We start from the raw sequence: 22,904 nt of genomic DNA on the forward strand, positions 1-22,904 counted from the left end.
TGGACAGAACGAGACCAAAACTGAGCAGCATGCGCCACCTAGCACATGGAAGCACTGCTGTGAAAACGTTTGGATCCAGTCTGGTGTCTGCAGGGTATTCTAAGGGTGAGGAATTTGCAAACGGAAGGATCCATCAGAAAAGACTGAGTTTGCGCCCACTGCTCAGCCAAGAATACATTTTGGGAGACTTGCCTTTTTAATAAATAGGTATCCCAAGTAGTCAGATTTTTATCCTCTGTTGATAGCTGCGGGTATACCTCCTTGACTAAATCATTCCCACATACTTTGTTTATGTTTCTGCACATTTTCACTACCTGGTAGTACAGACAATGACAGAAAACTCATGGCCCCGGAGAACTGTAGATATTTTCAAAATGTTGGGTCTAAGTAGCGTCTGTGCTCAGACGTGCCTTTTCACAGAAAAATCCATCAAGCTGATTTTGTCCTTAGTCATGTCTCATTTTAATGCCTTAATATCTGTGGTGCTGGTGCAAGTAAAGTGACAAGCTCACCTATCTTTCACATAGCTGTTATGTTTTCAGATTGCTTATGTGTAACATTTCTGTCAAATGTGGCACACTTTGTGTGACACTTTCTCACAATTAATTCAAGCAGTGCCCAGTATTTGAGTACCTCCTTGTCAGCTTTGTTACCGTCAACAGACCTATCACATAACAATAAACATACACCTAACACAAGTCAGACCTATTGCCGTTGCTAATGCTTGTTAGTACTATCAAATCAAGTAATAACAATATTGTGAATAATCAATTCTTGGAAAATTAGACTGTGAATTAAACATTACAAGGCCTGTGCAAGGTGTATTGGTCTTCGGAGTGTCTCATTCACTCTTTTTATATCTTTCACCACTTTCCTTTGTAGTTTCTCACTCTGTTAGCCACCTTCGCCATTTTACTCCTCAAATGTTTCTGAAATCCTCCAACATAGTATTGTACTACCTGTCCTTCCACTTCACCGCTGTCTTCCTGCATCTTTGTGTCAGCCTCTTTGCCGTGCTCACACAAAAAGCACACACTCCACTCATCTATAAAAACAGCATTTTCTGTTCCTTATGCTTGCACTGCCAATTTTTACTGCATGTACCACCTTTACTCTGTCACATAAAATGGTAATTGCATTTGGCACGTTTGCTCTGCTGAGAGGCTACAAAACAGATGAGCATGGAGTCAGAACAACTTTGACCCACCAACAGGCATTGAGAGAAACTTTCACCGACTTCATCAGCTTTAGTTAGCTGCAGAGATTGTAATTGTGCTTGTCATGCACACTGCCCCATAACATGAACTTAGCCAGACACCTAGAGGCGACTTCATTCACATCTTATGGAGAATTTGAGCGCACGTTCACCAAAAAGGTCTCTTTGCGCTAAGATAGCTATTAGCCACCATGGTAAAAGATTAATCATAGGCTTGTTTGAGCAAATAGTTTTTCAAATAAGTGATGCACCATACAAGACTCACCTGTTGCATGAAAACATATACTGAGGCACCCCAGCTGGAAAAAGCATTTACTCTTATGGGACGCAAAATGAACTAAAATTGTGAAATGTAAAGGGGGACTGTGTCATTGAAGTGGATTATCTTAAGGGAAGGAGTTTATTATTGTTCTAATGTTCTGACTATTCCGTTGGGAGAACATTGTTTAGATGAGCATGTGATCTGAGCACCTTTAAGAGCCACCTTCAAAAGCTCTTACCTTTTTAACCCTCAAATCCAGATCTCTTAATCGTGCTCCCTCATGCGCTTCAACCTATAACTTGAATGTACTATGGCAGGAGATTCGGTTCAGTGTATTCATCATGCAGAAATCACAAGTTACATGGAAATAAACTACAGTCATGCATCTGGCAAAATCATGTACACTTAAGTTATGCAAGATGTGTAAAAATGTAAAATGTGAACAGGACTGCAGAGCTTCCACATATTACCTGGTTTAAGTGTTGCTAACAATCCCAGTTGCAGCGGCCTCCCCTGGAGTGCAGTTCATCATGTTGCCAACTTAACACTTTCCATGCTCATGACGAGCTGAGCTCGTCATGGCCGTTGGAACGTTCACACCTGCGGATAACTTCCCAGCTGTGCTGAACGTTCCAAAACGGGTGTGGCCGTGACGAGCTCCGCTCATCATGAGCACAGCTCCACTGTGCCTCATGACGAGCCGAGCTCGTCACAAGCACGGCGGTGCCACACGCGTCTCCTTTCCCCCCCCCTCCCCCCGCACAACAAGTGAAAACGCCCCGCAGCGAAGGGGTTAAAGGCATGGGCGAATTTTGCGAATCTGGCGTTCGCGAATTTGTGTATTTGCGAACTCGCAATCCGCAAAATCCGCGAATTCTCGCAAATTTGCGGATTTTTATTTTTTTTGGTGTTCGCAAGGGTTTCTGCCAGTTCGCGAGGGTTTGGTACCAGTTCGTAATTGCGAACTTACTTGTCGGCTCGCAACGGTCGCAACTATGTTGTTTCTACGTCTGGTTCATCATCACAGGTTCCCAGCACCCTCTGTTTAACCACTGCCACCCTCTGTTTCACCCATGCCACCCTCTGGTACACCCATGCCACCCTCTGGTTCATCATCACTGTAGATTATGGGGGGGGGGGGAAAGCAAGCACACCGGCCCTGCTTCAACTGACATGAATTAATTTGGGGTTGCTTTATTAATGTGTCACTGTTTTAAAATTCCAGTCTGGCACCTGCTTCCTTATCTGTAATTTGCTTTCTGTTGCAGTGCAACTTTTTTTTTCCAGGACCTTTGTGGCCTACTTGTAGCTATTCTATGAGCCTGCTGTGAGGGTCAGAGCAGAGTCATACAATTGTTGCAACTAGCAACTGAACTCTGGAGGTGCCCCAGTCAGGAAGCACTACAGGGAATGGTTACTATTACTAATGATGAGTTTGAACTTTTGCACCTGCTGAGTGCTTTCATTTTTGAAAATTCGTTTTTCTGCAGAGCAGCAACTCTTATGCCCCAAACAAACATAGGCAACTGTACTCTGGAGGGGGCCCTCAGGAAGTACTACAGGGAATGGTTACTAATTTTGAGTGAACTTTTGAACCTGCTGAGTGCTTTCTGCAGAACAGCAACTGTAATGCCCCAAACAAACTTACTTATGAAAGTTGATTTCTAATCCAAAAGTGATCCAAAGAGAGTCAAAAGGCCTCAAATCCCAAAAAGTGTAGGCAAATGTCAACCTGAGGAGTTATTCTGATAAAAATCATCATTTTCAGAAGGTCTATGCTGCTTGCTAGTGGATTTCTTGTGCAGAATTGCAAATTTTGTAATTTCGCGAGCGCAAGATTGTTGCTGCCCGCCGCACCTACACGTTCGCAATTGCGAACTCTCGCGATGCGTCGCCAAGCTTCCACGGGATCCCGCAGCAAGATCCAAAATGGCTCAGCACTCACAAAAATATCGAGAAAAACAACTTGGCAAATGCCGAATGACGGTAAGTGAACGCCGCACGCCGCAAAATTGTATCACCAAGAAAAAAAAATCTGCTGCTTGCGAATTTGCGGATTTTGCGGGAAATTCGCGAATCTCGCGGATTGCGAATTTACCGAAAATCCGCAACATTCGTGAGCGGAACGGATTTTCCGCCCATGCTTAGTTAAAGATAATTTTAGGGCGGGGTGCTAGTGGCGATAATTGCTGTTTCTGCGGTGGCAGCTTTCGGGGAAAGGTGGTGGCGGGGTGGGGGAAATTGAAAAAACTAAATATTAAAAAAAACACTTACCTATTTATGCCACTGTCTCTCTTCCGTTGTTGCTTTTCTTCCTGATGAGTCCAGGAAGCACACAGGCTCCCCTAAGCCAATTACGACACAGTTGTCACCTTGACAGAAGCGTTGTGATTGGTCAGAGTGCCGTGGTTCAGTGCTCAGATGGGGACTGGAAGCCTCTGCATGTTCTCCACTCAGGCTGTGCATAACTGTTTCGCCAGCCCAACCGCCATGCGCACTTAACTTCACAACGCACTTCACCCCTGTGACACCAGCCCCGCCCTTACCCAGTCTCGTAGCTACGAAAAAATAAAATGATAATGACCATGCTATTATCAATTTATTTTTCCTTTTTCCACTGCTCTCAGATCAGTGGGGCGACACCTCTATGTCTCTGTAGTGGCATGCATTGCCAGTCATCCACTTGGCACTAGTCATGCATTGTTGGTGGGGCCTTTAAGGTGCTCAGTGTGGACTACGGGCTCATCATGCTCAATGGGGGCAGGACTCAACCGGTGCTCAACGGCCCCCACTGTAGACATTGTATATGCATACCAAGAAACCTAATTCAGGCGGGTCAAAAATGGCATCCCCCCCTTTCTATTTTTTTTAATCTCTCACCTTCCTCTACTAAACTTTTGGCATGTGTGTAGCCCCACCAGTGATAAAATGATTCCGACAATGACCTGATGGTCTGCTGTTGCAGGCTCACCGTGCCCCAGTACAGCGACTGCCCAGACGCTGCTCCTCATGCCCGGTCGGTGTACCGACGGTCGGGCGTCACTGATGCAGTGCAAGGCCTGGCCCGTAAAAGCTCCAGTGACATGCTGATTGTGTCTGCGTCTCCCTGGGCATTCGGGTCCTGTTTGGCCATAGTGGGTCTGGTGCCTTGCCGAAACAACATGCAAGGAGCAGCCCCCAAAGTGTGTGCTGATAATGTTGCAGAGCTCCTAGAGTGGGCTTCAGGCCACGGTCAGGTGGTCGGAAAAACCAGAGTTCTGTGACTATTGCAGTTTATTTCTGTGATGCGGACACCAACTCATAAGACGTGTTAGTCTAACCCCTGATGTGTTGTACTTTGCAGGACTGCTTTCACAACAACCATTTCATGTGAACGTTTTAGCTGGAAGCAAATGATAAGATGACCATCAGAATTTTTGATAGTAAAAACTGTTTCAGTGACTCACCCAATCAACTTTAAGACTTGGGACCAAAAATAAGCCTCTTTCACTTCGCCTGGGCACAGTTGAAGCTCACAGAAATTGTACAGTAGCCACTCTTGACACAGTGTATGCTAGACAATAATGTATTTTGTGAAACCAATCAAGCAGGCACAACTTTTTTGTTGGGAGCACTCTGGCTTCCTCTTCTAGTGCCACCACACAGACTGTACATGGTAAAGTGAATTGACTGTGATTAAACAAAGAGGACTAGCTTAAGTTGACCAAAGTGTTACAGTACTCAAATTAGTTCTGTTACGGGCACCTTGTTGGTGTATTCATGAAGCCCTCACCCACCAACCTAGTTGGTGGCATGCTTCATCATCGGGCCCACCCAGTGACACCTAATATGTCCCGGGTGTGCTACGACGCCTGATTACAGCGGAGCTGGTATATTGCTGAGAGTGCAGTGAGGTTGGGTGAGTTGTGATTTAAAACGGCTTGGTGGTGGTCCCAGTACCCGAGGGTAAATTAAATTTTAATAACTGGGCCGTCACCAGCGGTTAAAAGTAAGGCTACAGGACGCGTGAGGGTGGGGTGTTACTGCCCCCTGCGTCCTTCAGATGGTCGACATGTTTAAGCCAGTGCCTTAGAGTATTCTGGCTTTCCTCAGGACCGTTTTTTAAAAAGGTGTGGTGTGATAAAACAGACTTAGTGTTGTGGAACCGGTAAGGGGATGACCAGTCTTTCTAGTCAGTGCCTGCCTTGTACCTGTTGTCCCGTCGTCGTCCTACCGGAGGACGACGGCGGGACAACAGGTACAAGGCAGGCACTGACCAGAAAGACTGGTCATCCCCTTACCGCTTCCCTCCAGGAAGCCTTGGCTAATGACCCAAAGCGTATGCATGAGAAGGGAATCTCCCTCTCACATATAGAAAAACACCTTAGTGAGTGTATCACATAGTCTGTACCACAACACTAAGTCTGTTTTATCACACCACACCTTTTTACCCGCCTATCACATTGTTGACATCATAATAATGAATGAAAGAACTTAAGCTTTATTTTGTTGGATTGTTCAATTCAGAATGTCATTTGATCAGTGTATTTGGAATGAGTTGACGATTAAACTTGTGAAGTAGTGTATAAATACATACTAGGTTTAAAGGAAGAAATAAGGTTAACAATGGTAATGGTCTTGAAGTAGGTTGGAAGTGCAAGGACTGGAATCATTAGGGTCACGCACAAAAAGTTTGGAAGTCCAAACAGGTGTTATTCTTAATATTTATAACCCTAGCATATTGAATGAAAAATAAGACAATATTACCTTTCGCTTGTTTGCGCTTTTCAGTTTTAAAATACTCCAGTGGATTCAGCTCCCCGAGTTTGAACAAACTTGTCACTGCTTGTTTTTATTCTATTTTTTTTTATGATGTGGAATAATTTTTCCTTGGAAAGTAATTCCTTTTTTTTCACAACTGAAATATGAGTGGGTGAGGCTGTATACCACACATAAGCCTTACTGAAATAGGTGTTCATTTACAAGTGTAATGCATGTTTCAAAAGACATTGCAAATGTTTAGTAATCCCCACTGTTTGCCCTTGCAAATGTAAGCAGTTGGTAACAAATATCAGAAAGTCTATCATGTTATATTGGGTAAAAGTTGCTGACTTTTTTCTTCCAGGGTGTCCAACAAAAACGCCCGTCAGAAGCTCAAAATGCAATACTGCGCCGATATTTCCTGGAATTAACACAGAGTTTTATCATTCCATTGGTAAGATATTTAATGTACATTTTCAGAGCTAATCAAAATATATTTGATGCCTGTAAAGTCCTTTAGATCTAAAGTTAAAATACTCGGAGGGAAATTGACCATGTTTCCCACTCTTCTAGTTATGTTGCTGTCATTCAGGACTAGAGCTGTGATGTACTTGCTGAGTTATCCTTCAAAAACCGTTGCGACTGGAAAGTTCATTTTCCCACAATTATCTTTTATTATTTTTATTTTTACAACTCTGTATTTGATTTAAAAAGACAACATAAAACCTCACTCAGCAGATGCCATTTTCATAGGAAACATCCATAGACCAGTAGACGACATAGTTACAACTAAATCATCATAGTAATATCTCACTAGCAATTATATGGCACTTGAATTACATCCTTGGTTTTAATCCCATCACATCCCCCAGACTTTCTGATGTTTTTTGGGACACCATCTGGCCTAATATAAATGTTCTTCAGTTGTCCATGCAACAAAACAATTGAATAGCAGGTATGCCTTATCCTGCTGTAGGTAGCGATCAATCTCTTTTATTGCAGTTAACATACCTTGACCAACCAGTAGTCCTGTCCCTCCCACACTGTCTAATTTCTCCACCAACCCAAGTATTGCCAACCTTGGGTCTAGTAGAAGAGGTCTGCCCACTATTTGGGTTAGCAAATTATTTATATAGGATCAGTAGTGTCTGATTGGACAAGCCCCGATAGTATGAAAAAGGTGCAGAGAGCTCCCACTTACAACTAAGGCAAAAGGGTCAGAATTTTTGTTGAGTTTGCATAGCCTGGTTGGACTGTGGAGTAGCTGGTGGAAGGATTTTAGATTTTAGATAGATAAACCAAAGCCACAAACATGCTGCAAGTACTTGAGACTCTTGGCCTGGTTCCGGTCACCGTCCTCTTGTGGGCCTAGGTACTGTTCCCTTTTTAGGTCTCGGCCTAGCGTACACTGCGCAGCAGTGTCGCGCAGCCTAGATTTAATGTTTTCCCAGAGTGGGGTTGAACCCACCCCTCTTCTCTATTGGCTGGCTTCCTAAACGGAGGCCAGCCATTGGAGTAGAGGGGCGTCACTCCGTTTAAGCCCTGTCTTTTTGGGATAGAGGTGTGTGTTTTTTGTGTTCTTTCTCTCGCTGACGTCATGGGTCCAAAACACGCCCCCATCACGCTGTCTGCATGCACAAGTCTGCTCTCTGATCGGTTGACAACTACCAAAAGACACTACCATCGGTGTTCGTGATTAATCAATCAGAGGGCCGACTGGCGCGTGCAGGCAGCGTGAGTAGCTCTCCTCTCTTGTTTCTTTCTATTCACAAGGACTATATGACACAATTCTAGCAACCTTTTAATGCTTCAGGGCACGACGCAGTGATGGTAATGGGCGCGCGCGCCCTAATGGAGCTGTGAAAAACTTTTATTTTCAATGATTTCATCTGTTCGGAAATGCCGAAAAATCAATATCAAGGCACGCACTGGGACCCGATGTCTTGAAAGTTTGCAGCCTACAATACATATTGTATTCTTTTGTTGGCTCTGCGTGCAGTAGAGTTGGGGCGCCATTTGAATCAGTAACGTAATCCATTAAAAACCGAACAGTGAGCAGAATCGGGTACCACTGTACTGTGAATACCCCTGGTGCTTAGCTGCCAAGGTTTTAGATTGCTATGTGTTGCATTTTCATAGCGTAAGTATAACTATTAGTGACATTTCAACGACTTAGTGACACTTTTAGCACCGTCAATCCCTCATCTGGCGCGTGAGAGGGTGTGCACAGAGTGCCCTATTCTTTGAAACATACTGCTAGCACTGACCAGAATACTCGCTCACAATACTACGTTGGAAAATGGCAGTTGTGAACTTTGCTCGGTATTAATCTCTGCCCCGTTCACAGCTGTGACAGCCGCACCAGTGTGGGCCTACTGTCTGCTGTGGTTCAATGAAGTGGACTAGGAAGGAGGTTGTTCAAATGCCCCACCATCTCCCCCGCCCTTTTTAAACAAAATAACGCCGTGATACCGCGTGAGAGAGAAAGGTGTCAGTGGGATCAAATTGTCTCTCTAATTGGTCAAAATAGCCCCAAGCTGCTTGCCAATGACACACGTCTTTCCCAGTACCACCCCCGCCCCGGACCCCAGCTATCTATTGGGAACTTGTAGACCTGTGAACGAGGTCAACTGCATTCTAACACTGAGCATTCTGGAGGAGCTGGGGGGTGGAGGGGAAAGCAAGGCTCTCGCCTACTCAGTTACTCCAATTAGTCCTTGCTAATACCCTGCAGCTCCTTGAGCGCACGCGGGCCCTGCCAGCAGGCTAATTACAGCTGCTCCTGTCCATTGAGGAAACCCAGAGTAAATAAAGAAGCAGGCTTTTGTCAGATTGGATATCCGTCCAGGGCTCTGGGCGTGTATTTGGCATTTCTGTGAGGTCCAGGGTTGCTTCAGTGGGAGTGATCTGGCCGCATTGTTTCTTCTCTTAACACACTAACTGCGCTTCACGAGTTTAGTGCTGCAGTGTTTCACTGGGCTTTTCAGTGTGGGCTCCTCATGGTTACGAACGCGTTCTTATTCAGGCGCTGTGCCGGGTCAGCGATTTAAAGTGTTAAACGCCAGTATATTTTAGACTTATGCTGTTTCTGAAGAATTAACTCGGAAGTTTAGCGGGAAAAGTAGTTAAGTTAAAACAGCATAGCACGAACACCCTCTAGGTTTCTGTCAGTTTAATGATGCCTAGTGTATATGTTGTGTGTGGTGATATCATTAAAATTAGAATGTACTTTGAAAAGTTCACAGCATTGCAAAGCGCCTTGTCTCCTCTTTTTTGGGTTACAGTTTCTCCAAGTTGTTGTTCTCATTCAAGGCGCCAGTGACGTACTGACGCGGGCAAATGACAGTGACTGACGAGAAATACAGGCAAATATTTACAGTACATAATTGGGCTCATTTGTAGATACTTTTTTGATAAATTGTTTGTTAATGCTCATATCATAACAAACAGCTGAATACTACAATCACTACATTTTCGCTAGGCGAGCTAGTTGAAATAAAGGGTCCCAGAGGTCACAACTCTTGATCTGGCTATGTTTGCCACCTGGCCTTTTTTTAATTGGCATTGCCGGTTTTTTAATATGCAGTCTGGTACGAAAATGAAGAAAATCACGCAAAGCTGGTATTTTCGCCTCAGATTCATAAATACTTAAAACAGTAAATGTAAGGTGAAAGCAGTATAAAATGTGGTCTAAATCTGCTTTAATGATCCGTGACTGATTAGTTAAAACTAAACAAAGCACCCTCACACCCTCTCACCCACACACCCTCTCACCCCCACACACCCTGACACCCCCTCACCCTCACACCCCCTCTCACCCTCACACCCCCTCTCACCCCCTCACCCCCTCTCACCCTCACACCCCCTCTCACCCCCTCTCACCCTCACACCCCCTCTCACCCCCTCTCACCCCCTCACCCCTCTCACCCCCTCACACCCCCTCTCACCCTCACACCGCCTCTCACCCTCACCACCCTCACCCTCGCACACCCCCTCACACCCCCACACACGCTCACACCCCCTCACCCCCCCTCACCCTCTCCCCGACTCACCCTCTCCCCCCTCACTCTCTCCCCCTCACCCCCTCACACTCTCCCCCTCATCCTCTGCCCCCTCACCCTCACACCCCCTCACGCCTCCTCACATACCCTCACCCGTCACCCTCACACATGTCACCCTCACACCTGTCACCCTCACTACCCTCAGCCTCACCCCACTCACCCCGTCACCCTCTCACCCCCACACACCCTCTCACCCCCACACACCCTGACACCCTCACACCCCCTCACCCTCACACCCCCTCTCACCCTCACACCCCCTCTCACCCTCACACCCCCTCTCACCCTCTCACCCCCTCTCACCCTCTCACCCCCTCTCACCCTCTCACCCCCTCTCACCCTCTCACCCCCTCTCACCCTCACGCCCCCTCACACCCCCTCTCACCCTCACACCCCCTCACCCTCACACCCCCTCTCACCCTCACACCCCCTCTCACCCTCACCACCCTCACCCTCGTACCCCCACACCTCCCATAACACCCTCACACCCCCTCACCCTCTCCCCCTCCCCCCCTCACACTCTTCCCCCCTCATCCTCTCCCCCCTCACCCTCACACACTCTCACACCCGTCACTCTCACACCTGTCACCCTCACACCTGTCACCCTCACTACCCTCACCCCACTCACCCTCACCCCCCTCACCCTCACCCTGCTCACCCTGTCACCCTCACCCCCTCACCACCCTCACCCCCCTCACCCCCCATCACCCTCACCCCTATTCTCACCCCGTCACCCTCACCCCCGTCACCCTCACCCCCGTCACCCTCACCCCCGTCACCCTCACCCCCGTCACCCTCACCCCGTCACCCTCACCCCCGTCACCCTCACCCCGTCACCCTCACCCCCATCACCCTCACCCCCATCACCCTCACCCCCGTCACCCTCACCCCCGTCACCCTCACCCCCGTCACCCTCACCCCCGTCACCCTCACCCCCGTCACCCTCACCCCGGCACCACAACATAACTATGCGCTACCAGAGCATCACTGAATGCCACAGCATCACTCGATCGCCATCACATCACAAAGCGCCACCACAGCATCAATCTATGCAACCAATCAACAACACCTGGTTCAAATATGTTCTCTCAATGTTTCAATCTTTATTACAAATGTAACAAAAATATGTTAATATTTCACTTCTGTTCTTGGATTTTTGTCACAATAAAATACACTGAACATAATCTTCACAAAAGTTATTTACAAAACTTTAAGCTATTGCCATTATAAATTACAATAACTTTTATTTAAGTATTAATTATTTTAAAAAATTAAACCATTGTCATTTGTAATATCAATACATGTAAGTCACGTAAATACAACACATATTGCATTACAAATGCTATAGGTGTCACATTTGCGAAAGTTATAACTATTGGCATTGTAAATGACAAAGCTATTAATTTCGCTATTTTCAAAAATCAAAACATAAATAAAAAATTTGTCATATACAATACCAATAGGTCAAACTTTCCTAATGCGAGACGTATTGCATTGCAAATTCTTGTTTATAATTCCAACCACAGATAATGTAACTTTTCCTCTGAAGAATCCTTAATAGCCCATCGATGCCCCCAGGTCATCACAGCCCTGATGAGACACTCTCATTCTTAATTGTGTTGCAACGTTGTCGACACCAAGTAAAGGACAGACTTGAGGCAAAGACACTTGACATGCTCTGGTCACTCTTTCTTTGTCTCAACAAACATTAGAAGTTCTTTAGGTTTAAATCTTTTTGTTATCATTTGAAAGCAGTGCAATATAGTACAATAAGCAGTGTAGGTACTCCAGGTACGAATAGCAAGCCTCTGCGGAGGCGCAGTATTCAAAGCAATATTGGCAATAAGCGCAATGTCCGACTTGACGGGGATGAAAATGCACTGAATCAAGACCGTATTAGAACTGGAAAAAAACAGGAAAAACTTCCCCCCGCCCGTAGCCCAACCCCCCAAACCAAACCCCCTTCCGTCCCCTCTCCCCCCACCCGGTCCAGAGTTCTCAACAGTCTCCTTTCGGCTCATTCGTTCAACTTCTGCGTACCTCGTGCCTCGAGTGCTTTGGGGTCTGTAGCTATGAGTGCCGTCAGGCGCAGCAATCTGAGATATTTAGGACAAGTTATTTCCGTAAATTCAGTTAGAAGTAGGGTTCTAAAGGGCAGCCAAAGTTCCTCAAATTGATCCCCCTTCCCTGCTGCGATGAGTGACAGCTTCTTCATACCTAGCACATGCCACATCCAGTGAAGCCAGCCTGTAGTGGTAGGGACAGTAGTGGTACGCCAGTGTGCAAGGATGTTCTGCAAAGCTGACCCAAGAGCTATGGCCATTGACGGCCCCTACAAGAGCGCAGTGGGTAAGTTAATGCATTGGGAAGGCCCAGCAGTATATAAGCGGGGTATTTCTGTCTGGAAATGTGTGTCAACTTCATCTAAGATGTGTGTCCAATATGAGTGGAGGAGCGGGCAATCCCACAAAATGTGTGCCAAAGTGCCGGTGTGCCCACAACCCCTCCAGCAGAGCTTATCTTTGGAAGGATCCATTTTGGATAGTCTCTCAGGCAGTGCTTAATTTGTAAAATATGAGGTCCAGGTGCTCTAATTTTTGTCAGAGGCCATACCCACGTTCCCCGGCTCCACCAACTTATTCCACTGGCTCCACCCACATACTCAACTTGCACTGCTGAAAGTCAGATGTAATGCCCAATCTGAATTTCAAAGGGAGCCTTCTGACACTGAAGCAAATACGTGAATAACATCTGAGCCTATACATTTATCTAACAAATGCAAAAAGAACCATTGATGGAGAGAATGCAGAACATATAGCTATGTCTGAAAAACATATAGCTATGTCTTAAGTGAGCTAATACCGCATTCCACACAAGCCTATGCTGGGGTATGGTGGCAAAGCAGTGAATGTGTGTGCATTGCTGAAAAAATCTGCGCACGCTGCTTTCCGCTCACAGCCCCAACCTGTTGGCTTTTGAAGCGCAAAAGTACAGGAATAAACAGTACAACCATGCTGGCTCATCTGGTAAGGAAATCGAGGGGAGGTTGGAGTTGCAGGGGGCAAACGGGATAAGGAAGGAACAAAAGAAGGAAGAAGGGAGGAGGAAGGGGATACACGGTTACACATCAGCCCTTGTTGTTATAAAGTTGATAAGGCATATCTCGACTCAGCCACAATGCTTACAGAGCACAAGTACCAGCCAAGTGTGCTCAACCCCAGTACAGTAGCGTGAAAAGACATGTTGCGCGGAGAGTAACAACATCAGGAGAGGCGCTAAACATTCGGCGGACACCACAAAAGAAGAGGTGGGGACGTGATGACGTCCGGTCCAGCAGGCATGGACTGCTCCGAAACACTTCCATCTGTTGAGAGCACACTGGCAACTGTCCCCAAAATGTGTATCATTGTTCCTGGCAGTTTGCAATGTCCTGTAGCCAGGCCACATTAGTGTTAATGGGTTGCCCGCCCTCACTACAATGTTTGGCTACTCTATGTCTGGACACAAGTAAGAACATAGCAGGTGTTAAATTGACAATCCGGGCCGATATGTCCTTGATGTAGCTCAAGACTCAAGAGACACACACCACAGAAATTTGCAGCGGGGCATGCCCAGTAATTTATCTATAGTGGAGAATACCCCCTCTCAAAATCGTATCATTCACCCCGGGGCATGCGGGATGTAGAAATGTGGCCTGTGGCAAACCGTCCCAGCACAACGGACCCCGCCGGCCGCCTCACCACGAGTTCCATCCTAAGGAACTGCTGCAGGTTACGATACAGGCGATGGCGATGCAGAAACTTCAAGTGTATCAGCCTCAATGTGTATTTAGTTAGGTGAAAGGAGTTTGAAAGCCCTTCACTCCCCTCCCACCATGCTTAACCTCAATGCAGTACCTCATTCCACACAAGGCTGTGAGTGAGCCTGAGGCAGTGTGGGTATGCGGGCAAAGCAGTGTATGGGCGTGCATTGCTGAAAAAATCTGTGCACGCTGCTTTCCGCTCACAGTCCCAACCCAGTCCCCCTCATATTTGATGAGCCAGCCTTCCCTGAACCGAAACTGAATCCATCCCAGGGCCAGTACTGATCCATGCAGGCAGCCCGGGCCAGCCCGCAACTGCGCAATAATAGCCACTGCACTACTGTAGAAAGTGAAAGTCTCTGATCGCGCATCTTTATGTTTATGTGAACTATGATCTTAACACAGGGCGTTATTTATCTCATTCTCAGATCTATTCATTTCACATGCTTTGAATATCTTGGTTCTCTGTTTATGATGGGCTTTCAGGCTATGTTTCAGATCATGATTAGGCTCTGAATGTGCCGGGAGTCTTTTTAAACATTACCTTTGTTGGCTTTTGAAGCGCAAAAGTGCAGGAATACACTGTTAAATCATTATCATTTGGCCGCCGCCAGCCTACCCCAGGCCATCATGACAGTCACGGTCACCAGACCAATAAACAGAATGATTTTTATAAAATCACGGCGCCTGCGGCCTGCTAGGCCTGCTAGACCCTGCCCTGCCTCCCCTGCGCACCTTTATTTATAACTATCCCAGGCCATGCCTCTCTCGCACACCCTCACCCGTGTACTGCAGCAGTAGTAGTCTGTCTCAACGTCGTCCAATGCGACCTTTGAACGGCAGCGTTGAAGGAGATCATCAACCTGCTGTGGATATGGTGCTGATGGTCGGTGGGGTGCGGGTATTCAGGGGCGGGCGTACCGTGGCAAAATTAAAGCAGAGTGCGCACGCATTCAACTGCAAAATCTGCCACACGTCGCTGCCTCTGCCGCGCACAGCCCCAACCCCCGCAGAAGACCAGCCCTTCAAGGCAAAGCCCTTCTGCTGCCTGCTGCCTAACTCGGTGTCCCGCCCACTGGGCCGGCTGCGGCAACACTGATCCACAGCCGGAAGTCTTGAAATGAAAAGACTAGGGAGGAGAAATTGAGAATCAGTCACGTCACGTGACGTCGTCACTAAAGACACACACTAAGTGTTTTACATGATCAGAACAACCACGATGGTAACCGGGGGTAACTTAAACAGCACACGCTCTCTCTGTGCCTGTTTCATTTTAAATAAATCAATTAACTGTGCACTTAATCTTAATGCCTGACTCATTGTAGACCCGGCCCTGATAATTAGGTGCCGGTGCTAAGCACCGGCAAGCTCCGGCTCAAATTAAGCCCTGCTCTCAGGGGTATAGTACCAATAAAGAGATATTTTGGTGAGTGTCTCGGTAAGTCCCATGTGGTATGCTGAGTGCCTAGCCCTATATGCAATATTCCCCCATTCCTTCTGACTCCGGGATCTACCCAGTTCTCTTTCCCATCGTACTCTGCCCGGATTGTAGACGTGTGTGGTTTGGGTCTGGAGCAATTTGTAAAGGTCTGAGATGAGCTTGGAGTTGGAAGTGCGTGAGTAAAGCCATTTCTCACATGGAGTGAATTCCCTATCAGCTGATTCTTGTATTTGCGGCTGCAACGCCCAGTGACGCACCTGCAAATATCTAATGCGCTCTGTTTCGGGAAAGTTATATGTTTGTTTAAAGAGCTGGAAGGGAAGCACCCCATCCGGGCTGTATACGTGATACAGGAAGCGGAAACCTGCCGGCCTCCACTGAGCAAAGACTCCTGTAGCAACTCCGGGGGTAAAGTCAGGGTTGTCCACCAGGGGCGTGAGTGGAGAGGGGAATGTAGTCAAGCCGTGAAGGGTATTGGTTGCATCCCAGACGGGAACCCGGGTGATAGAGGACGCATAGAGGTTAGCAGGTCTATAACCTCGAGGTAGAAATGGTATCTCTTGCAGCGGGCGCCCCGCAACTGCCTGGTCCTGGAAGAGCCAGTGCTTATCAGACTCCCACTTGCTCCATTCCACCAAGTAGCGTAATTGCGCCGCCTGGTAGTATTTATGCAGGTCAGGAACACCCAAACCCCCCTCCTCAGGAGCCAAAGTAGCGAGTGTTCTCTTCAATCTAGGCTTCCGACCCTGCCAAATAAATTTGGCCAGGTCCGATTGGGTCTGTCTTATCCAGCCTGCTGGAGGCCGCAATGGGAGGGCGAGAAAGAGATATAAGATTTGCAGCAGTACGGTCATCTTAATCGCCGCAATGCGACCTAGCCAAGATAGAGGAAGATGTCTCCACCGACCTAACTCTCCTTGGATGCGAGTGCGCAGGGTAGTATAGTTGGCCGTGACCATTCTGGTCAGTCGGGCGATCTGGATTCCCAAGTATGGAACCGTATCTGTAGCCCATTGGACGGGTAGAATGGACTGCAGATAAGTGCGTGTTGAGGCTGTAAGAGACAGATCTAATGCTATAGATTTGTCCGCATTCATCTTAAATCCGGACACTGCAGCAAACGCCTCAAGCTCAGCAATGCAATCCGGTAGCGCCATCCGCGGGTGATCCAAGGTTAGTAGGACCTCGTCCGCATAGAGGCTGATGGTATGAAGATCGCCGCCGAATTTGATGCCAATGCCCTCCTGACGTTGCCGTATTCGATAAGCGAGGGGCTCCATGTAGAGGGCGAAGAGGAGTGGTGAAAATGGGCACCCCTGTCTCGTCCCTCTCTCTATGGGGAACATGGTCGATGTGTAGCCATTGACTCTCACAACTGCAGAGGGCGCGCTGTAGCAGTTGAAAATTAGGGTTCGAAATTTCTCCCCTATCCCGAATTTGGCTAGTACCATTTCTAGGTAAGGCCAGTGCACACGGTCGAACGCCTTCTCAGCGTCTACCGCCAATATCATGTATTCCCCAGATATTCGGGAAGCCTTTTTGATCAGGTGGGTGACTCTTTTAGTGTTGTCAACCGTCTGGCGGTCAGGGACGAAGCCTGCCTGATCGGGGTCCACCAAGCCTGGCAGATGGGCGGCCAGATGCGTAGCGAGGATGCTGGTGTATAGTTTGAGGTCGACATTAAGGAGGGATATTAGGCGATACGCCCCGCATTTAGTTCTGTCTTTCCCTGGCTTTGGAATAACCGAGACCAAGGCACGCAGGCGATCCGGTGGAATGGCTCCCGGGTCCACGAATGAATTAAATAGGCGAGTGAGCAACGGCGCTAGGGTGGTGCAGAAAGTCTTGTAAAAGGAGGAGGAATAGCCGTCCGGCCCAGGTGCGCCTTCCCCACCTTAAGACTAGCGATTGCAGCGACCACTTCTTCGATGCGGATGTCTCTCTCTAGCCAGTCCGCCTATTCAGGCGCCAGAGAGGGGAGCGTAACCGAGTCCAAGTACCTGGATGCGGCAGCGACATTCGGAGGCGTGCCCTCATAAAGATCAGCATAAAAGTCTCGGAACGTCTCTGCTATCTGTGCATCCTCTAACACAGTAGAGCCATCAGTGCGCGTGATTTCTTTCACCCTCTGATGTTGTTGGCCTAGTCTGAGCCGGTTGGCTAATAATCGCCCATACCGATCACCTCCGGTGTAATAGGCGTGTTTCAGCCTCAGTGCTGCATATTCTGCCAGGTCGGTGTCAAGAGCTGCGAGATTACCCCGCGCCACCTTGAGCTGTTTCCAGACTCTTGGGGCCCCGGTCCGTTGGTGCATGCGTTCTAGTTCCTGCACTTTTAGAATGAGTTCCTCCCTTTTTTCTGCCCGCATTCGGTTGACGGCCGAGGAGATTGCGATAAATACTCCCCGAAGGACAGCTTTCAATGCGGCCCACTGGGTTGCTAAGGTGGTGTCCGAGTTCGCATTGTGCTGTAGGGAGTCCCGTACGGATTCCGGTACCTGTTTTACCACATCTTGTCTATGCAAGAGTGTGTCTCGGAGGCGCCACACTCTAGGAGGCGATAGAGACGGCGGGGTGGTAACAGTCATGGAGACCGGGGAGTGATCCGACAAGGATATGACTCTCGTATCCACCGATGAGGTGAGAGAACACACCGGGCTCGTCACTAGAAAATTATCTATGCGGGCGTACGTTTTATGTGCTGCAGAATAATGGGAATATTCTCTTTCCCCGGGATGCCGCTGCCGCCACAGGTTGTGTAATTCAAGATCTCGTAGCCTGTCAGTGCAAGCGGTTAAGAGGCTTCTAGCGTGGAAGGTGCGTGGAGAAGACCGATCTAAGGTTGCGTCAAACACGACATTCAAGTCCCCGCCTATTATAATGTGTCTATCCGAAGTCGCCGCTATTTCTGTGAGGGCAGTGTGTAGGAATTTCTCCTGACCCTCATTGGGACTGTACAAAGAGCCTATTGTGACAGTCACTCCTCCCAGGGCCACGCGGTATACCGGGAGTCTGCCCCTTATCTCTGCTAGTTTGTGAAGGACTTCCCCTTTAAAATGTTTTGCTACTAGAAGTGCTACCCCGGCAGTTTTGGTGGACCCACAGGAGAAGTATTGTCCCGGTAACGCTCGTGTGCGAAGCCTGTGACAATCTCGGGCCAGCAAGTGCGTCTCCTGAAGGAGGCATATATCCGCTTGTGCATTTTCCAATGAAGACAGGATCGCACGTCTCTTAACTGGATTGTTGAGTCCCTGCACATTGAGTGTCAATACTTTAAAGGTGTTAGGCATCATGGCATGTGAGGTGATGGGATGAGGCTATTGGACCCGGCAAGCAACCTTCAGCAATGAGTGAAAGAGGGTCCCCGGAGCCACAAGACCTAAACAGTGTGGAGGTGTGACCAATGTGTGTATGCAAGCCTGGAGTTTTGGACCCCCCCACAACAACAAACCCCAATCCCCAACCCCAAAAGACTAACCCCCGTCCTCCCCCCCCTCCCTTTCCCCCTCACCCGTAATTCAACCCTTCCCTCGCCTCCCGCCTCCTCTCCCTCTCCAACCCCCGCCAACCCCTCTCCCAAGTCCCACCCGGATCCCCCCTTAACCCCAACAAGGAACTCCCCGAGAAACTCAAACCCCAAACTAGGAATCATTGTCCCGGTCCTGTGCAGTCTCTCTCTGCAGGTCCGTGGTATTGTGTCAAAGTGGGGAAACGTGTAATCGAGGCAACCTCGGTGGCCCCCCGGCCCCTTGCTAGGAGAAGGCATTCATTCAAACCCCCCACCAGTATCACATCATGTCTCAGCGGAGTGGTCCTTGGCGACCTCTTGGACTGCCGCCGCGTGCTCTTGAGCTATGGTTGCGGAGTCCGACTTGAGAATGTTTTTGTGAGTGTGCCGCCGCCTCACCCGCTGCCAGTCGTCGCCCGTTCTGTTCTGAGAGGGCACCGGGGAGGACCGCCTGGATGAACTCTTCTCTCCGTCGTCAGCCTCCAGGGTGATACCCAGCAGCGCACAAGTGTCCCGTAGGGATCGAAGTTGACGGAGGAACCCTTCCCATTTGAAGATGAGCCTGAAGGGGTGGCCCCAGGAGTAGGGGACCCCTTTGTCCCTCAAGAAGGTCGTAACCACCCTGAACGACCTCCTTTTCTGAGGTGTGATAGCGACAGGTCCTGAAAGAGCGCCACCGCGTAACCCCGGAATTGAAGAGGTTGTTTCTGCCTCGCCATTTGAAGAATGCGCTCCTTTAGTGGGTAGTCAGGCAAGAAGGCCAGGATGTCAGGCGGTGGAGCCGAAGCTCGGCGTGCTAGGCCCACTCTGTGTGCTCGGTCGATCCGGACCTCGAAGTCCTCCTGCTCCCCCAGTATGCTCCGGAACAGCTCCTGCAGAAAGGCCGTCATGTCACCCCCCTCCGAGTTAGATGGCACCCCCCGGACCCGTATGTTATTGCGACGGGAGCGGTTCTCAAGGTCCTCATTATGCGCCTGCAAGTCTGTTTGCTGGTCCTGCAGCCTAATGATCTCCTGTTGCAGGAGTTCGATCTCCCCGCTCCTATTGCTCACTGAGTCCTCCACTGCCGCCACACGTTCTCCCAGGCCGTCGACCTCACGCCTGAGCTCCCCCGCCATTTCCTGTTTAAGTGTCTGGAAGTCTTCTCTAAGAGCGCTGAAGAGCGTCTCCATGAAGTCCCTGGTGATGGGGATCTCCCCTTCCGGCTGTACTTTGGGGTGTTCCGCCGGCTGTCCCTGCTCCGGACTCTTCGCTCCTTTGGGGGTGCCCCTGGCTAGCATGTCGGGGATCGTCCGTCCTCCCTTGCGGTTCGACATGGCGTGACTTATGGCCGCTCCCGCCCTGGAGGTCCACAACAAGTGCACCGGTGCGGGAAGGCCCGACGCGTGGGAGGGATGGCCAGTTGAGCCCCACAGCAGATTCCCGTTCGGGGGGAGTCTAGGCCGGGAAGAGGCGTGCAGCTCGGCGCGAAATGTCCGTCGGCCTTATACTGTCCCACTCCGTGGACTTCACCTAGTGTGCCCTGTCGTCTTTGCTTGTAGCTCCTGTCACCGAATCGGGGTTCTGTCGCCTCCTGCCGCTTACCGTGCCCAGAGTCTGGTGGTGTTGGATGCTGGCGGGCCAGACCTTGCGAAGCACCAGTTCTCGCTCCCCCGGGCCTCTCTCCCGCAGTCAGGCTGCAGCAATCGCCCTTGCGGCTCTCGGAGTCGCTACTCGGGTTCCCCGCCCTTGTAGGTACTATTGGGCCCTCTGCGTGCCCTGGGGTCCGCGCCCCAGTTGTGCTATGGGGTCCGGGGTCGGGCAGGCCCCGCTAGACCTCGCGCCGGGGGCTCGATTTCCGCCCCCCGAATCAGTGCGACCCTCGAGGGCAGAGCCCACAACTCCACCCCGGTGCTTTTTGGGGACCCAGTGCGGCCTCGCCTCTCAGCCGCCCCCGGGTTCTCTCTTTAGCCGACACTGTACCACTCAACCGTGTGCCGCCCGATTCTGGCTTCTTGCGGCGCCGCCGGCCTGATTCTGAGAAGGCCCCGCCACTCCTCTCGCCGGGGGCACGATCGCCAGGCCCCCGAGTCTGCCCCACTCTTTGCTCCTCACCTCTGCAATGGCCCTCTCTGGCTGACGCTTCGCTGTGCCGGGCGGTCGCGGTTCTGACCGCCGGAGGGTCCGCCCGTGTAGGCCCGAGCCGGGGACTAAATTAGCAGCGTCCGGGGCCCGCTCACCAGCTGGCTTCTGTTGGGCCTGTGTCTACGGGTCCCAGCTCCACTCACCACTCGTTCTGTCCCGGCTCCGGCTGGGCAGCGGCCACCTGTGGGGGCAATTCTCGTCCGGGCTCCAGTTAGCCCGGGATCAGGGAGCAGTCCGCCAGTTGTCCACCAGAGAGCCCAGCCGTCCTCCCGGCGTCTCTCCGGTCCGTGCCGACCCTCGCTTCCGGAGCGGATCCCAGGTGCTCTGCCGACCATGAGCAGGTCGCCGCTCACCCGCGACTTCAGGGATCGTCGCTTACAAGGCAGGTGGGGGGCTCAGCTAATTATAAGGGGGCACAAAGGGGGATCGGGACGAGGAGCCACTCGCTTAGACGTCCGCTCCGGCCGCCATCTTGGCCACGCCCGCCAAAAGTTCTTTAACATACCAATAACTTTATTAATCTAATGTATTTTTATATGTCACTTCACTGTCACTTCTTCTAGATGTTTGTCTATGGTCACTTCACCTGTGGTTATTTATTATTACTCATCACTTATATCTAAAATGGGTTTCTAATTGACAAAATATGTGACGTTTGTGTGTGTTTGTGTGTGTGTATATATATATATATATATTTATAGATGTAAATACCTTTGTTACATTTTTTGGGGGACAATAAAAAAAACTCAGTTCGGCTGAACGGAGTGTTGTGAAAACTCAAGATCGGGCTAAAAGAATTAAGATAATTTCAAAATCTTTGTGACAGATAAAAGCTGTTTTAAATTTAAAAAATATGTATTCATTACATTTAGAGTACTTTTATTTTTCTTTTGATATAATTCTACACTGAAAGTTTCAGTGACCATTTAGGAGTCTAATTACAAATGAGTTCTGTGTGAACACTTGTAAGTTAATGTCGGAGCATAAAGCCATTTTAGTCTACACAATGGTTTAGTCATAAGGCTGCTGATTACAGCAACTAATCTGTTGGTGAGTATTTTAGTCAGGACCTTTATTTTAATATTAATTAAGCCAAACTCAGTTCCCACTCCTCCAATTTGTTTTCAAGGGCCAAATGGATGGCTTGAAAAATCTTCTGTAAAGTAATTTATGCATGTGACCTGCTTTGCTTTGTGTACCTGCACCCCACTCCCCAAGTACCACAGCAGGAGCAGAGAGCTTACAGCTTTTGTTGACGCCATATCCACTAACCTGTCCCAGCCCTGCTCCACCCCAAAGATATTTACCACCTATTAGAGAGAGCAAGTGGTAGATTTCTGCATTAAACCCACCTCCATCTGCCCTCCCCCTGAACTGGAGAAAAGCTTAGCTAAATTAGCAGGTAATTCTGGGCCCAGGGGGTTATTCCCCATTCCAGGGAATTAAACTTTTGATTCCCATTAACTCACTTGAGGATACTAGCCGGAATCTTTAATTCAGTCCACTGTGTCTCCGCATTAAGAGTAACGGGGAATCTTAATTGATGTCTGAGAAACGAGAAGAGTGGAGGTGGAGACATTTTGCAGGTTAAGTTAAATTGATATATTGCTGCTGCACCATCTCTTTTCTGACTATTCAAAACAGCTTGTCTGACTGGATCTTCCAGCCATCATTTAATCATAGTTAATTCCAAGCATGTTTCTGTTAAAGGCAAGGTGGGGGTAACCCGAATACGATTATGAGTGGGACGTTGC

General features: G+C 49.0%; 1 protein-coding gene across 1 annotated transcript in view; it reads left to right on the plus strand.

Annotated features, from left to right (window-relative positions):
• The window catches only part of DENND6A (DENN domain containing 6A), a 338,779-nt gene that overhangs the window by 227,334 nt on the left and 88,541 nt on the right, over positions 1–22,904 (plus strand). The window contains exon 15 of the mRNA XM_086939111.1: positions 6,583–6,672. Coding sequence (XP_086795237.1) covers positions 6,583–6,672 — 90 coding nt within the window. The remainder of the gene's footprint in view (positions 1–6,582; positions 6,673–22,904) is intronic.

Source organism: Lissotriton vulgaris, chromosome 9 (genome assembly GCF_964263255.1).
Source record: "Lissotriton vulgaris chromosome 9, aLisVul1.2, whole genome shotgun sequence".
Classification (NCBI taxonomy): Eukaryota; Metazoa; Chordata; class Amphibia; order Caudata; family Salamandridae; genus Lissotriton; species Lissotriton vulgaris.